This window comes from Stylophora pistillata, chromosome 14 (assembly GCF_964205215.1).
Source record: "Stylophora pistillata chromosome 14, jaStyPist1.2, whole genome shotgun sequence".
In the NCBI taxonomy this organism is placed as follows: Eukaryota; Metazoa; Cnidaria; class Anthozoa; order Scleractinia; family Pocilloporidae; genus Stylophora; species Stylophora pistillata.
This window is the reverse complement of record NC_142532.1, coordinates 4,202,089-4,219,399: the sequence shown is the minus strand read 5'-3', so window position 1 is coordinate 4,219,399 and position 17,311 is coordinate 4,202,089. Positions and strand designations below refer to the sequence as shown.

General features: G+C 39.4%; 2 protein-coding genes across 5 annotated transcripts; both read left to right on the top strand.

Moving 5' to 3' along the window:
* The first annotated feature begins 409 nt into the window (after positions 1–409).
* LOC111328166 (uncharacterized) lies at positions 410–3,316 on the top strand. The gene is made up of 2 exons (XM_022932543.2): positions 410–591; positions 1,916–3,316. The coding sequence occupies exons 1-2, from the start codon at positions 523–525 to the stop codon at positions 2,612–2,614; spliced, it is 768 nt and encodes a 255-aa protein (XP_022788278.1). The 5' UTR covers positions 410–522; the 3' UTR covers positions 2,615–3,316.
* A 3,306-nt stretch (positions 3,317–6,622) lies between these two features.
* Positions 6,623–16,818, top strand: LOC111328206 (neuronal acetylcholine receptor subunit alpha-10). Of its 4 annotated transcripts, XM_088744421.1 has the most exons (6): positions 6,623–7,000; positions 7,167–7,303; positions 12,713–12,757; positions 12,962–13,006; positions 14,162–14,271; positions 14,855–16,818. In XM_088744421.1, the coding sequence occupies exons 1-6, from the start codon at positions 6,898–6,900 to the stop codon at positions 16,029–16,031; spliced, it is 1,617 nt and encodes a 538-aa protein (XP_088600547.1). In that variant the 5' UTR covers positions 6,623–6,897; the 3' UTR covers positions 16,032–16,818. The 4 variants fall into 4 exon arrangements, with proteins under 4 accessions (XP_088600547.1, XP_022788327.2, XP_022788326.2 ...); XM_022932592.2 differs by lacking the exon at positions 12,713–12,757 and having other exon boundaries at positions 6,626–7,000; XM_022932591.2 differs by lacking the exon at positions 12,962–13,006 and having other exon boundaries at positions 6,626–7,000.
* Positions 16,819–17,311: the final 493 nt, after the last annotated feature.

Here is a 17,311-nt window from a genome sequence, read left to right as displayed (position 1 = left end):
TGAAAACGGTATTGTTCTCGAATGATACAGTAGTGTTACTATACCCTTTGTGAACGCCTTGTGTATGTCAATGCGGTACTATGTGTGCGTGCTGACAGGCATGGGATATGTTTTATGCTCAAGTGGCCATGATTACTTGCCAAGAAAGCGAAGATTAGTAGTTGGCAAGGGTTTGCAAAAATTTGACGTTGATGAGTCGCGGCGTCAGCTTTTTAGGCCTGATCTTTCAAATCGTGAGATGGAAGCAAACAATACTTCCTTGTGAAAAATGTTTCCAAAACTGGTCATTCGTCCTCCTGATCTGACGGCTCTAATTAGGCACATAACTTGCTCGCGTGACTGAGGTTTGAGGAAAGCTTACTTTCAACTAATCTACGTTGATAGTGCTTGTCCAATCGCAATCTGTTTGTGTGGCAAAAGACGCACAAAAGGTCACATGGGCCGACAAATAGCCTCTGGCGTAATTCAATCGCACATGCATCAATTCTGCACGCTTATACTTTTGATAATTCCTCAAGCAGAATGAAGTCTTTTCACTTCCTTTTACTCCTGGCCTTGGTTAAAGCCTCTGCTATTCCAGAAATAACATCGGTGAGTTTACACAATCACATGTTCCGAAAAAAAAAAGCCAGTAGTCTTGATTCGGTCATGTTGTTAATTCATTGATAGACGGCATTGTCTCATTTTTAGCTCACCCGACTCTGCACGCGATTTGCAGTGTTCAGTATGCTTTAGAACGTAGACGAGGTTCATAATGTTATAATTGGGAGAATATTGTGAAACTACAGTGGACTGCGTAGCTTCGAAAGTTTATGTTGCGAATAGAGGCTGGATTGCCTAACAGACGATATATTCCTCGTCCTTTCTGTTTGTTTGTCCCTTTTTTTTTTTTTTTTGTGGCGTTTTCAGGTGAGTGGAAGCATGTTTCAGGGGCGCATCATGCATGGGTCACGTGCAAGGAAAACAAATAAATGTACGCATAAAAATGAAAGGGGTTCTACCACTCGCGTTTCACTCGCCCTCGCCTTCATTTAGCGTTTGCGTACTGCGTGTCCTCAAAGCGTGTGCCTGCGGAGCTAAGAATGCAGTGCACAGCGGGAAGAATGGGAAAGAGTTTTTTCCCGCGGAGAATGTATCATTAGCCATTCACGGTACGAGAATTAAACCACTACCCTTCGCTGATAACGTTCAAATCATTCAGAACTGACTCAACATAATCACCCTGGAGCTGAAGAAGCTAATAAATACCTTAACTAAGGTTAAACCGCATACATACAGGCCTTCGTTCTTAGTGCTTCGGTAAAAACGTTTCTTCGCCCGCAAAACGGTTTGAGGCTTTGAGAAACGCTAACCGGCAAGAGGTCCTAGTTGAATGCTATGAGATCGTTTCGTGTCAACCATCTGCATAATTTCTATGTTACTGTGCCAGCAAAATATAATCCATATAGATATTCTTTTCCTATCCGAATCGTACGGGACCAAAAGAGCTTACCAGGATCTCTTGTTGAGGTTAGGAGCTTGGCTGAGCCGTTTTAAGAGTGCGCCGAAGCGCTATCTAAATATCCATCAGCTATTTGACTTGTTTATCCATTGTTACTATAGATCGTCAGTTATCCAATTTATCAGTCTTGTAAATAGTTATTGAATGTTTTTGTACGTGCGCCTGTTTTCATCTTTTAGTTTGGTCAACCTCCAGTTTTTCTTTTCAAGATGTTTTATAAGTTTTGTTTATTCATCTTGAATTAATACGTTACGTTGTGCATTTCACGAGCACTTTTTTGTATATATTTGAAACAATCCTCTTGGTCTCTCGAATGCAATAGTGTCGTTAAATTTTTTTGGACAGTATCAATTGTTGATCGAGAAAACCTCCAGAGAGAAATTTCCTCTTACATTTTCATATTATTACTTATAGCCGATACTTCCCAAATCTTGTCTGGACTACTTACATCAAGGTTTGACTCAGAATGGCTTCTATGTCCTTGTTGATAACCAAGGCCATCCATTCATGACTTACTGTGATCTGTCATACGAGCCAGGCTCTGCGTGGACCTTGGTCATGTCTTGGCAGACTGCGAAATTCCGGGATATGCCCTATTTCAAAACCAAACTGTTCACAGAAGATGCTCCAATCAACGCAGGTAGTCCAAACTGGTTTATTTACCGCGAGACGCTCGCAAGGATGAAATCCATTCGTAGCCATTCCACGCACTGGCGAGCAACGTGCGATATCAACAATCTAAAAGGGATCGATTACGAAGATTACCTCCGGGGAAGGCTCGGAGACTTGGATATCTTAAAATGGGAGGGTGGACGAACTTGCTTTCCTATAGACTATGTGAACATTCGCGGAAAAGCCGCGGGGTCTGGCACTACTATGGCATTCTGGCAGGTTCCAAATAAGTATATTCTCCACACAGACAGTACAAATACCGGATGTGAATTTTATTATGATGCGAATCCAATTGTGGACTTCTTTGGTTTCTATGGAGACGGACTAAGCGAAGAATTCCGTTGTAGTGCAGAGCCTGATTCCACAACTCAATGGTGGTTTGGCAGTTATCTCTCAGAAAATCGAATTTTTCAAAACATTTCTCAACTATTGGGCGTATAATAACTTATTTCATCCGACTAAACGTCGTAAGATCTGATAACGAATTCTCCCTTTCGGTTGCTATAGATTTTATTAGTACTGAAATGAATAGGATTTGGTGTAATATTATGATAACACCCTTTAGCAGATATGTTTGTCGTTTCTAATGATCTATTTGCTGGAATACAAGTAAACCCTCCTTTTCGGTGAAAATCAGTGGGAAAAAAAAAACTGATGCCAGCGCACCGCGCGGAATTCTGGGTGTAAGGCGCTAAAAAGTAACAGCAGCTTTTCGCACGCCTGAACCCAGAGTTCTAAGCGACGCGATAACTAATCAATTTTTTTTCACTGAGATCTTTTTTGACTCGCACAGAGGACTTCACAGAAAAGGAGGGACTGCTGTCATAAAAAGTTCCGTTTTCGTACATTTACTTTATCTAACCAGCAACTTGTAAGTGCAAGTGATGAATGTAAATTGGACCAGTTATAATGAATCTGAATAGATAGTTATGATCGTTTCATATTTAGCTAACATTTAGGAAACGATTTTTTTTTCTGAGTTTAACGATTACCTAGTGTATGAAAACCAGTTTTTTGCTTTGTTTGGTGTTGTTGTTGTTGTTGTTTTACTAATTTTCATTATTTGTTAAAACAACTGAGCTATCTAATGGAAATGACAATAGTCGATAATGTTTTCTGGATTGAAAGTGTCCTCTCACCATTGATTTCGTAAATTAATGTTTTTTATTTCATTAAGCACAACAAATCTTACAGTGTGACGTCACCTTTAGATACCACTTCATGTGGACGGCAGGAAAGTCTTTTTATCAGCAGTTTAAATTATGACGTCGTTATATCGAAAACTAGTTCCAGAAATTCTGGTTATTGTGAAAAAATGCAACAGTTTTCAGGGGGAAATGGCGCACAATATTTGGTCGTCCCTTAAAAAAACAAACAGCCGGGTCAGTAGGTTTTTCCTTCCTTTTCATAAATATAGGGACTTTAAGCAAACCACGACGGCTTCGGCAACGAGGACGTGGAAAAACAATAGATCTAATTGGCAGAACAATAGCCCAGCACGTGCGTTTTAAGACTTTGTACATTTCTTAGCCGTCCTTTGCAAAACAACAACGTGAAATCACCAAAATTTGAGTCATCTGCGAAACGAAACCGCGGCGGCAAATTATTTCAATTTACATTTGGAACTCAACGCTACTTTTATGCGTTATGTTGAGTTTGAGGTCTGGGGCCCTATGAGACAGTAAACACATGCAGCCATTTTCGAAATTCTAACTAAAAGTAGAAACTCATTTTTTAATCGACGTCTTCCATAGCGTTGCAGTCCTGACTTCTTAAAGTCCCTAATGTCAAACCCAGGCAGCCAGAGTCATAGCGCGGAAGGGACTGGGGTTTAGGCTTTCACAGCTAAATTAAAAGATGTTTGTAACGTGTTAGCAATATTTCGACAAAGGAAAGTTAACTTGGCAAAAGTTCATTTTGTAAGTCGGTGTTTGAATTTCCTTTCGATGATAACGAAAACACAGCTTTTTCCCCACAGGATTAGACAGTATGCGCTTGATTATTACAACTGTCAAATCTTGAGCGTCGATGGAGCTTGCAACTAAAGAGTTTTACATATTATCGTATGTATAAAAATAAAAACCTTGCCAAAAATATCTGACAGTAAATGAAAGTACTCTGAATGGAGAAGCCATGTTTCAGTTCCTACAAAGCGTAGAACATAAACACGGTGGCCGTTAATTACTGAAATTCGAGAACACTTGCTGGTGTCTTCAAATTTATCAAATTGTTTATTCTTCAGAGGTCTTTTGCCTGGCAGGGGTAAAACCTTCTGCATCCTTCAGGTTTTGTTACAATAATGACGTCAAACGCAAACCAAAAATAAATACAGGAAGTTTTTTCGAGAGAAAACTTTCAACCATCTCGCTCATGCTTCAGTTTAAGCTTGCGCGTTGTTTCAGGATTGAAAAGAAATTTAACTTCTTACGAGTTTAAAGTATTCGTTCATACTATAAAGAGGGGAAGTTGTTGCAATTATATTTAGTACGTGCGGATCAATTTTCAACTTAAATGTAAAGCTCTTTTATTCTATCCCTCTGAGAGGTCAGAAAATGTTCTCAGTTGCAAGTTACCGCTGAACGAAAGTCGATCTCTTGTTTCGAAATATAGGATTGAATTGGGTAACAAACAATTAACCAACGCTTTTTGAGAAGATGCTAAAATGACAAACATTTTGTCTCCAAGGATAAGCTAGGATAAGCGTCATTAAAATTCCACAAAGATGGCTCCTCGTACCCCCAGAAAGTCCTTGACACTCGACAAAGGAAGTTTTATCATAAAATTACTGTAATTTTTCAGCTAGGCGAGTGTGTTCCAAGTTAATCCTCTCGCGGTTTCATAGGTCAGGGTCACATTAGATGCTTATGTCACCCGTTTTGCGTCAATGGACTTGAATTAGGAACTGGCTCGACCGCACTGAACACTGTCTATGGAATAATCTCAAAATTTCATATATTGAGTGGACACATCACTACACTTGGAGGATTAAACTTTATGTTGCTCATATTTAGCCCGTCGTGACATTTCAATATTTTGATACTTTTTAATTTGTGATATTTCAATATTTATTTTATCTGTATTTGCATTTGAAAAAGCACGTCCAGATCGAAATTAAAAACTTCCACACTGACAAGTATATATTTATGTAGGAGAATTATAGCAATTTCATGGGAAAAAATTGTCGCCATAATTATCAAGATGACGTTCGGACGAAGCTAAGGGAGAATGTTCACTTGATATAGCAAGATTAGATGCGATGGCATCGCGTTCTAGTACGTTGCGTGACATATTAAAAAGTACCCATTTGGACGTGCGCGCAGAAGAGCTGTGTCACGATCAATCATGAGATATTCAGTTAGCGCCCTAAGATTTTTCTTCTTTTTCTGCGCGCAAGAAGTGGCTTTTTTTGTTTTTGGTGGGGAAGAAGTAAGAGGGGGCAGCATGTGTCGGCGTGTGTGTGTAAGCAAAAAAATTACCAAGGTAATTTAACCGAAACCAACTCAGAGCTGCAAAGTACGGTGAAAAGAATAGCAAACTTGTCGCGGATGGCAGGGCACGTATACTTGAAAATTCAAAGTTCACAGAGTATTTCGTATATACTTTTAACAGCAGTTCTCTGTTATTTTACCCCCTCTAGAGATAAATACCTATGAACTCCCCCGGAATGGAGAGCTCACATCATGCTTACTGAGGGCGGCTATTTCTGGTCGCGCGGGTTCAAGCCAAGTGCTCGTCCACCTGTTTTTCGGTATCCTATTTCTATTTATTGTGTTTTCGAGTAAAGCATAAAAAGACAGTGACCGTCAGGACAAAGTCCGCGTTGTTTAAATTGATTAATTTCGTGTTGCGTGCGCTCCCTCGGGGAAACTCCTTCCGAATCCAATTAAAAGAACTTTTATCAGTTTATGTTACGTCAAGTGCTGCATAGTTGAACGTATGAAAATTATCTAAGGATGCGTCAGCGAAAATTCAATGCCAATACGCGATAGATAACGGCATAAGAGACCCTTTTCTTGCGCGGGTTTGCTATTTGCTCGGGCTACAAGCCTTAATATCAAGCGATCTAGCTTTCAAGATGAGGATTAGCTTGTTAACCTGGTAGTCGAGACAATTGTCTCACAGGGTGTTATCGAACTATTTATCTAGCTCTATGAATAACTGTTTTCATCCAATTTCGCAAAACTTACATGTTTGCATATGCTTAGGGAAGAGTGGCAGCCACATAGTCTTTGTGTGGTTTCCGTAAATAGTTTTACCCGATCATACAGATTTTTTCTGTTGTATTCTCGCCTCCTCGGATGTTTTGCTTTTTGTCTACGATTATTCTTTCGAAAGGCGGTGAGAACGTCACGGCCTAAAACCGAAAGCTAGTCATGTGTCATATGACGATCAAAAAGGGAAGATGTGTTAAGTTGAAACTTTCCAGTCACAAAGTATGGCCAGTATGCTGTAATATCGAGAAATATTCTAACTAATAGGTCATGAGAGTAAACCCCCGAATCGGCTTTGTGTTTTAGCAAAATATACTGATTAAGGTTTGGTTGTCTGGGAGCTAGTTACCATTGTTTTTGGGCGATAAATATGTGTGCCACAAATTAATCATAACAACGCTATTTTTGCGTCTGTTCAATGACGTCACGACTCCGCGACACATGAACTGACCGCGTAAAAGCGCAAACCTATATTGCAGTTCCTTTGTTATCTGAAATAGCATTACAGTTTCGATGGCATTTGCGATGGCGAGAGGAAAGTTCTCTATTTTTACGTTATTTACAATTGGTTTTGTTTTAACAAATGATGTTTCGTTTAGCGGATTCTTTGTCGAAGGTAAGGCACTCAAAGTTGTCTCGCTTTAGAAACTTTGTATTGGAAACAACGTATAGTCAGGTTTAGAATCGACGACAATATTTCTTCAGAATTTTGCTGTTTAACTACGAAGTTATTTGGATTGTGATAAGTTTAAAACCGATTCGTCTTTAAATTTTTCCTTTAGGCGCTGTTAATGTTAGCGAGCAGCATTTGATTCAACACATCATTGATAACATAAATCCGAACGTCCGACCCGCGCTGAACGCGTCTAAAGCAGTAAATATTACGTTGGACATCACTTTCCACGGTGTGATTGAAATGGTGAGTGTGTTGTTTCAGTTTCTGTTGGTATCTACGGGAATGTTTTGAAATGTCTATTCGACGCAACTTTCACCATCGTTAGTTCATGTGACTTCCTGTTTGAATTTTATCGTGTTATTTTAAATTGACATTAGGTTGACTCGTAATAGTTAGGTGATCGGTTGAATTGATGGGGAGGAGGGATTTCGTACAGGCGATAGACTATAACTTCAGGATATAAACATCCGCGCGAGGTTTATCCGGATGCCTAGACTCCGGAATTCGTTCTTTTATAGTTTCCTTTGCATTTTTAAAACAAGTACACACGACCTCCTGTATCAAAGTGATAATTTGTACCTGTGGGAACCTTTAGTGACGTGTTGGGTAAAACATTCAATTGGAAATTCAACGTAACAAATTACGAAACATGTTGAATTCGTTCACTCGATTGTGGCACTAGTAATGACATAGTTTTATGTAAACAGAGTGGTTTTACTTCTTTTTTTACGGAATGAAACATTCGAAACTTGAAAGCCGGTGTCTGATTCAAGGACAGGTTTGAGGAGATATTCTCCCATTTTAATTTTTCCATAAGGAATTATTGCATCAGAGACAATGTTAGCAGTGGGTAAGCATATCTTTCTTATCTTCTTCCAAAAATAACTATTAGAGACGCATCTTGAGTCCGAAGTCACCGGCTTGTCAATGGAAAGCAAGTATATTGTGTGAACACCTGTTAGTTTAGTCATTATTTTGTTTGCTGTTTGTCAATTTTTTAACGAAATTTAACGAAATTTAACGAAATAAGCTTATATGCGTATTATAGCCGAGTGGCTTACAAATTTAAATTCTTGAACACAGCTCGGGCATGCAAGAAATGCATTTATCGGTGATGCGTGAAGTGGTTGTTCCTTGCTAATTGAGGACAGCTTTGAAAGTTGTTGTTTAACTTTAACCACTTCACATTTCACAAATTTTGCCTCGAACCCTTTAAAGGTTAAAAGATTTGGTATTTAACTTATCCGAAAAATTGTTGTTTAAACTTGTATCAATAATCGGTTTACAAAAATGGTCTAAGATCTATCCTTAATGTCCATCAAGGCAAAAATTAAGCCCATAGAAATGCATACATCTGTGAAAACAGGTAATGATACTTCATGCGAATGAAATTATGCACTTTCAGAGTTATCTTTTGTTGCTGTCACTTAGTTATTCATTTTCTGCAACTTTTCCTTCCGTTAAACTTTTCGAATCGCACTGAACTTAACTCGAGGGACTTAAGTTCGAAAGCTGTCTTGTTCAAAACTTCAGCCTGTACGTGAGATTTTAAACATATGTGAACAATTCCCTAAGGCTCCATGATCATTTCAAAGCTCGGTATTTTCCATATTGGCAAGTCTTTGATGAGTGACAATTGATATTTCATTTCGGAATAAATATAAGATTGATAAACAGACAGTTTTGAAAGCAACGAAACAAAACGTTTCAAGCTGTTTGCATGAAAACTTCAAATTACCAACAGTTTGTGTTGAATAAATAGGATACGCTTCTGTGCATGTTTTATAAAGGACAGATTAATCTATTCTTAGTGAATCATAACATTTTTAGCTCTGCAATTGTGAGATTGGCGCCCGAAAATAAAATCAACTAGTTGAAATAGAATAACAGGAAATGTACAAAGATGCAGTAAACTTTGCCCAAGCTCGAACGTAGTAGGTTGTTGTAAAGCGAAGACTTCAGGCTATTAAAACTGGCTTATACAGGCAACATGTTGAGATAGATCAGAGGCCCGTTCAAAATCACCTCTATGAAAAGTTTTGAAAATGAATTGAAAATGTAAACAATAGGGTTTTTTCCGCCAAATTTATGCAAATATTCTAAAATGTTTACAAATTGCGCAGAACATTCATGTTTTTGTGAGCGGATGATATTAAAAGCCATTACTTTTTAAAAATAAGAAACTTTTGAAAATAATATTGAGAAGGAAACCTCATAAACATTTACTTTCCACGCACATAAACATACGCTTACTACAAAACTAGTTTCGTCTACAGACCTCCTCAGTTGTCTGCGATGTATTTTTAAAAAATTCAGATCTCCTTGAATTTATTAACGATACATCGCATACAACTGAAGAGGTCTGTAGACGAATCTAGTTTTGTAGTAAGCGTATGTTTATGTGCGTGGAAAGTAAATGTTTATGAGGTTTTCCTTTTCAATATAATGATGAGTAATACTTTCTTAGCTTCGGCAATCAGAATTTCGCAAAGATTTTTAAAAAAACAGGCTTGTTTTCAAGTGGTTGTGAGTTCAGACTAAAACGGAAATTGTAGAAAGCTTATCATCTTTTTTTTTTTTTTACGTCCAAAGTTGAAAGATTACGGTCCTTAGTCGAAAGCATCGAAACTCTTGTGCTGACGTTTTCCATACGCGGTTGCCGACGGTGTAAATAGGCGGATGTGCTCGGAAAAGGAGCCGTACGGCTCTCATTGAAGCCCCTCTCTTCTGGGCTTCAAATTTAAAATAAGGTTGTTGTAAGCTTTTAGGTTCTGTGGCAATTTTAATCTGTTCTCAGAGGTTTTAACCCCAGGGAAGATATGTTATCAATACGAAGAATGATTACAGAGACTTAAATCCAACTCTTCAGACCACTTATTAAACCGCTGGCTACGCAAACTATAAGGACATGCTTTCTGACGGAATTCTCGTCCCGCAAATGTAACGGGTCACTTCTAAAGGCCAGAAAGAAATGTAGCTTCTAACCGTATCTTCCCTGTAGTGTGTACAAGATAGAGTTCAAATGGGCTGTGACTTTTAATATCCTATGATGCAAAGTGAAACATATCTCGGATCCTGTTGGTGCTGAAACACGCGCGCGTTAGATTACGCAACTCACACGCGCCTACGACTCGCGAGGAGTGAACCCTCGCTTTTCATTTCCGTCAGCGAGAACCGGACGCTGAAAGCGACACGGGGTCTTTTTTCGCTCTTCCATCTTGCGTGCAAGATACACATCATTTGAACTCTGTCCTTTCGTTGAGGTGCAGTATTCGCGCAGATTCCTTTTCCAAATACCAAAATAAACAAAAGAGGAGGGTGTGTATTGCACTACACGAATCAACTCAAAACCGAAACAGCGTAATCGTTTGTAGCGACCTAAATAAAGTAACACCAAAAACCACGGGTAGCCCAAGCTCGCAAAATGATTAACCGTAAATATGCAAATATATTTATGTTGCGCAATGGGCGAAATATAAACATTTTTATAGGTCGCACTCTCAACCTAAAGATCTGACTTAGACTGTGTTCACACTTGGTGCTCTAGCGACGGTGCCCGAGTACGATTCTTGAGGGACACTGATGTGAACACACCTTTTATTCAAGTACCCACGCCAGAATTCGAGCACCGTGGCCGTTCCCGAGTACATGGTCTTAACCTCGTACTCGGCCACTGAACCAGGCACTGATATATCAGGTACCCAGTGTCTTCACTTTGTGTCGGCGGTGCACTGGCACTAATGCTCGGACACCAAGTGTGAACGCAGTCTTAGTTGACAACCTTATCTGGGCTAGTATCGCCTGAACTTAATTGGCTCTGTTTTAGTTCATCTGTTTTGCGCTCTGTATAGAGAGGAGATGAACAAGATCCAAGCGAAACGGCCCTAAATCAGCCCAGAAATTCACACGAGATAACCACTTAGGCGAGGTAAATTAGGTAAACCTAACAAAGACATTTGTTTCTCGGTTACGCTCACTTCCTTCCGTAGGTGGTTCACATGCGGTGTCATTTCCGCCTCCCCCACACCCCCCCCCCCCCGCATCCAAACTCCGCACTTCCGCTAGCCCACGACTTGCGCACAGTGTTATTGCTCTTACGCGAGATAATGTCATTTGCTGAAAATTTACCCCCAAGCCTCTTTTGCAATAAAATTATTTTTACATAAATCTTTGCCTTGTCTCCTCCGTGTAGGTATTCTTTTGATTTTAGTTTTTTGGGAATATTTCCATATTAGAAATTAGCCAGTCCCATCCTTGAAAGAAAGCAAGGCCTGGGCGGTGAAATTGGGCACTGCGATGTCAAACGTGCGCAAGGCGTATTTCCAGCCCCATTCCTTTGGAATCAATGTTAGTGTCTGAACAAATGTGCACCCTCCCCTCCCTTCCTTCCTAACCCAACAACATTCAACTATTAACAAGTGAAGGCTAATGTTGGGTTAGGCCGGGAGGGGTAGGTGCGCAGTTTCTGAGAAACTGAGACTGATCTCCAGGGCTCGAATTTAATTTTTGGATCACTAACCCTTCGGATTAGTAGACATCTTTTTTACTAACCAAATTATAAAGTTATCCAAGCGGACAAGTTACGATATCTCAAAGATTGAACATTTTGATAATAACGACTAGGGCAAATTAAAGAGTAGCTGAAATTGCATGGTGACCTTAAAAACGTTGACAATTATGCACTATTGTTTTTCCCTTTCGTTTATCATGATTAGTCAAGAACAGTACATCTACAGTACATCTACATCTACAGTGACTGACGTTTCGACAACCTGTGCGGAAGTCATCATCAGAGTCAAGTGAATGATTGTCTACTGACATTTTCTACTGACAACAATCATTCACTTGACTCTGATGATGACTTCCGCACAGGTTGTCGAAACGTCAGTCACTACCACCGACAACAGTCCTTCTCAGGATTACACTCACCCGGACGATCAGACTACACCTTCACTTGAGTAATTTAATTATTCCTCTGAGAGTTGGGTGCACGTGCTCTTTCTCCCGAAGTCCACCAATGTTTAAATATGTTAGAAAATTTTACTAACCATGTCGGGTTAGTTGGACACATTTTTAGTAACCAAACGTTGAAAATTACTAACCATTGGTTAACGGGTTGCCTTTAATTTCGAGCCCTGAATTCTCCCCTTTGCATACTGGATTTTGTTAGTAATCGTTAGATTTGACAGCCTTCTGATGGTGCCTGTGTTTTTGCTTTTAATCTAGAACACAATCTGCAATTTGAAACAATTTTTACTGTAATTGATCTCTTGACACGTGTTGATGCGAGTGGCAAGATTTTATCAGCAACTAGTTTCGAAATTCTTAAGTAAATAAAAAACGTGAGAAATTTTAAATGCAGTCTTAAGTGCTTTTGAGTCTTTCGCCAAGTTAAGTAGGTAATTAGGATTATGTCATTAAGGATAAACATTAAGCAAACTTTAATTAAAAGTAAGTTTTTCAACTCATACTTTGAGCCTTCACGTTTTCTTAAGACGAACAGAGTAATTTTCTCGCGATTTTCTGCAAAGTAGAATGCGACTAACCACTCATCATCTTTTAAACTATGTAACTGAATTAAATCTAGTGGTCACAAACTAACATTAGAAAACCTAAACCTAACACTTAGTATTCTTCTAATTTTCATTCCAGGCCGAAAAATATCAAATTCTCACTAGTAGTGTTTGGGTACGGCAGGTGAGTCCTGGGAACCAACATAGCCTCGTTCCCAGACCCTTCCTTCACCCTTTTGCCTGTAGCTCGGTGACGAATTCCGCAAGGCTTGTGATCAGCGGCCATACGAATTGCAATGTTCAGCGTGCGTCATCAGCTATCAGGGTGGGGAGAGGGCTGGGAATGAGTATTCTGCATGCTCTCATGTTTAAGTGCTTACTTTTCCAGGACGAAAAACACCAAATTCTCACAACAGACATCTGGGTTAGGCAGGTAAGCGAAACAATCCAAGAAAATTATGGACTCTACAGGAGTTAAGTGCACCAAACAGATTTGATGAATCTCTTGCTTTTCTCTGGTCTTTTTTTTCTCTGACAAGCTCCGAGGTTTTTACTTTTAGGAGGATCAAAATGACACCCATGAGTTAGAAACTTACTCCCTTTAACCATTGTAGCATTCCAAACTTTGTGATGCTCAATCGATTTCTTGCTTCTACGATTGTTAGCGATTCTAAGTGGCAAACCATTTAACATCGCGTTAATTAACATCAAATCCGCGAATGACAAACGCACCATTACCAAGAGAGTTCTACTTGGACAGCGAAACCATCTATCCTCGAACGATAGCATTGCATTTCCACTTTGTTGATTTATCCGGAGAATTTGGTGTTATGTGCTATGAGTTTTTGATAATCTAATAAACTTGTAGTTAATGTTTTGGAAGTATATCAACTTTTTTGAGGGAAGCTCAATTACTGATCGCCAAAAGGGGAGGTGTGCTCTAGATACCATTAATTTCTGATTTCTGCTTGTAAAGAGGATGCAATAGAATGTACTACTTACTGCGTTGTGAGATTTCAAAGAATAATTCAGCCGTTGGAAATTTGTCTTCAAAAGCGTTGAAAATTTTTAATATGGGGGCCGCCATTTTGGTGACAACTTGGTAACCTGGCAACTCACGCAATTTCACAACGCGTGATTCCCACACAGCTGCGGCTCTGGTTACTACAAACAATCATTATTCGAGGAAAGAATGGCTCAAACAGATTGATTGTCAAGAAATGTATAACAGAGATGCGAGACTAGTAACATTACGTCACAGGTAGAGGGCCAGGCCGCAAAGCTAGATTCAAATGTTCACGCGCGTGATGGAAGTTTTAGCACGTTTGAAGACATTTCAACTCGTTCCCAGGGCCTTTTCCCTCCTATCTAAGGGAAAAAGCCCGGGAACGACGTTGGACAGTTTTGAAAGGGTTAGATTACTTTTCGAGATCTAAACATGCGGTTGGGTTTGATGGTAAGGATCAATAAATATTTTTTGTGGAGCACTTCTCCTCTGATTAGAAGAGCAGTTTTTGGCGTCGTAATACAACGTCGTAGTTTCTTTCACGCATTATCCCTTACGCTTGTAAAATGTTTGATGTGGCAGGAATGGATGAACGAACTGATCAAATGGAATACCAGTGATTATGGTGGACTCAAACAAATATCCATTGATTCTTCCCTTGTGTGGCAACCGGACACTGTCCTTTACAACAAGTGAGTGTAAATCGTGTTCCCGGCATGTTGTAGCATTCGAGACCCAACCCAGTGTGCACCACCACGTAACTTACCTTGAATGCATCGTCACAAGGGTGTAAAGTATCAAAGGAAGGGATTAAACTCTACCACGTACAGTACTTCTCAGCTGTTTGCATTTGAATTTGAACAGCCAAAGCTCCCGGCTTTGGCTGTTCTTGTGTATTTTTTTCTTTCAATGTGTGAACAGCAGGAATAAATAAATAAATTGTCATACACCGGTGTTTCATCTACAGACTTTAAAGTTAGAACCAGCTTGTACCGGATAGCTAACAGTTGGACATGAAAATTTAGCTCATTAGCTCTCATTCGAAAGTTTCTTGATTATATATATATATATGCGATAATGGCCAGCGGCTTGTCTGGCTCGTGAAAAACCGAATGATCAATACTGCGGTGATGTTTTTTAGGCTGAAAGATTGGGCTTTAATTTTAAAGTGATTGGTCAGCTTGGATTGGTCAGCTTGGAACACCAACTTGCTGTAGAATGATCTTTTTCAAAATAGGATTATCATTTCAATGTATTTTCTTTCATCTTTTTTAGTGTTTTTGAAGAATTTGATGGCAGAATGGATAACGTGAAAACCCGAATTCGGGTCTCACACACTGGTGAATGCTACTGGGCAGCACCTTTCATCTTCAAAACTTCGTGTCATTTTAACGTAAGAGATTTTCCTTTTGATGAGCAGCGTTGTAAACTCAAGTTTGGCTCCTGGAATTTCCACAAGGGACAACTTGATTTACTCCGCATGCGAGACGTTGCACCAGTGGCAAAGGAAAGAGTTGAAAATGGAGAATGGAACGTAACCTCTATTCAGATTAAGCGAAACGAACTCGAATATGCTTGTTGCGGAGATGATAAATACCCGGACATTACATTTTATATCAATCTCAAACGGCGCTCTTTGTTTTACACCTACAATCTGATCATACCTAATTTTCTCATTGCTCTACTCGCCTTCTTTTCCTTCTACATTCCAGTGGAGTGTGGCGAGAGAATATCATTCGTGATCACCGTCTTACTGAGCATGACCGTTTTTCTGCTGTTGGTTGCGGAGAGCATTCCGCCCACTTCTGAAGCAGTGCCAGTTATTGGAATGTACTACACTTGTTCCATTATTGAAGTCGCCTTAGCGCTTGTTGCAACGGGCATCAGTTTAAAGGTGTACTACAGCTATTTGTACAGAAATGGTCTATCACCTGGGTTGCGAAGATTTCTCTTTTATCGTTTGGCGCCATTACTGTGGGTTGACACAGAAATTGTCATCGGAGCCAAACCTACGAAAAACAAATCGTGCTTTCCGTTTAATTGTCTCAAAAAGCTTAAGGCAAGGGTTCCACGGGATAGTGTCGTCTCGATGTACAGTGTTACAGAGAACAAAACGAACCAGTCAAACGGCGCAGCGACGACAGCGAAGAACGAAGTAAATTTGCTCGCTGTTGATGCTAAGACTTCACAAGAAACCGATATCTCCCTTTTAGAGACACAACAAGGTTTATCAGACCAAGAGATACGACAGAGAGTGAAAAAAACGTCCGAGGTGCCCGAACTGCAACACGCAGTCTCTTCAACACTGATAGGGCACAGGGACACCGACTTCCATGCAACAGAAAGTAGGATTGCCGCGGCCATTGTGGACCGAGTTTTCATGGTGTTGTTTATTTTAGTGTTTTTCGTGTCAACACTTTTTATTTTACTTTTGCCAGTCATCAGGAAATGATGATCTCAAATCACGGCTCAAATTAGAACTGAAACGCTCTCGGGTGGCGAAGTTGTCTTCTGTTATAGGACTCATGACTGGGAAAAGAGGTCACGCAACAACATCTATCATGCAGTCAATCAAGCTTCAATGTTCTTACTTCGCAGCTTTTCGCGTGACATGAATCACGGTGAAGATGTAAAGAATAAATAAGGAAGAATTCCTTCTGATGAATGCGGTGGTTGCCATCGGGAATGTCTTCTTGACGGAAATTTTGATGTAAACATAATTAAAAGGCCAAAAGTTGCCCTGCTTTCGATTTAACCGTCGCAATAAAAATATCAGTAGGACAAGGATCGTAACAATTTTGTCCTTGAGTTAGTTGGTTTCTGTTTGCGTCGTTGAAAACAATAATTTACTAAAATAATTTGGCAAAATCCATTTTATTTGACTTTCATTTGACGAGTTTGTAAATAAGTTGTAATCTGAAGTCCACATCTTTTGCTACAAAACATTTTTAAAGTACATGTAATTTAATGAATTTTGATTTGTTTCAAAGAAATTAAACACTTGAAAAGGAGGAACAGGTAATTTTATAAATTTAAATGTAAATAGTTTTCATCTGTTTTGAAATTTATTAATTAAATGACTGCGTTACATCCAACAAACATGTCATGTAACTGGAAAAGTGCTTTATTATTATTATCATCATCATCATCATCATTATTATTATTATTATAATTATTATTATTATTATTATGAAAGAAACTATGACAAGTTCTGTAATAAAAATCTGAACACTGTAGAATTGACTTGTTAGATTAAAATTCCCACAGGGCTCTATCCCTAGAACCCCGTTACTTCAACCCCTAAGGGAAATGAAAAACTTTTCCAGCCATCGGGATTGATGATGAATTTAAATCATTCTGTTCATGATTTTACCATTCTTGCACAATCGATAGTCATTAAGTTTGTCTTATAAGAGCTTTTCCAAGAGAACGTTTAGTTTGGAAAATTTAGCTCAGTGTATTACGTTTTCACAAAAAGGGTAATGGGTCCCTGCTTTTCATAATTGTTATCACGTTCATATCAATCGCGATGTAAGGTTTGGACGCGCCAATCAGCTATGTTTTGACACTGACGTTATCAATTATTTTTACTTAAAGTTCGAGTTAGGGTTGGTGGGGGAGGGAGCGTTGCGTTGCGTGACGAGCCCAAACAACGACTGCGAAGGAGACTAGAGTTAGCAGGGTGAATTTGAGCCAAGGGAAAGGAAGGTTAGTTCGAATTAACGGCGAGTT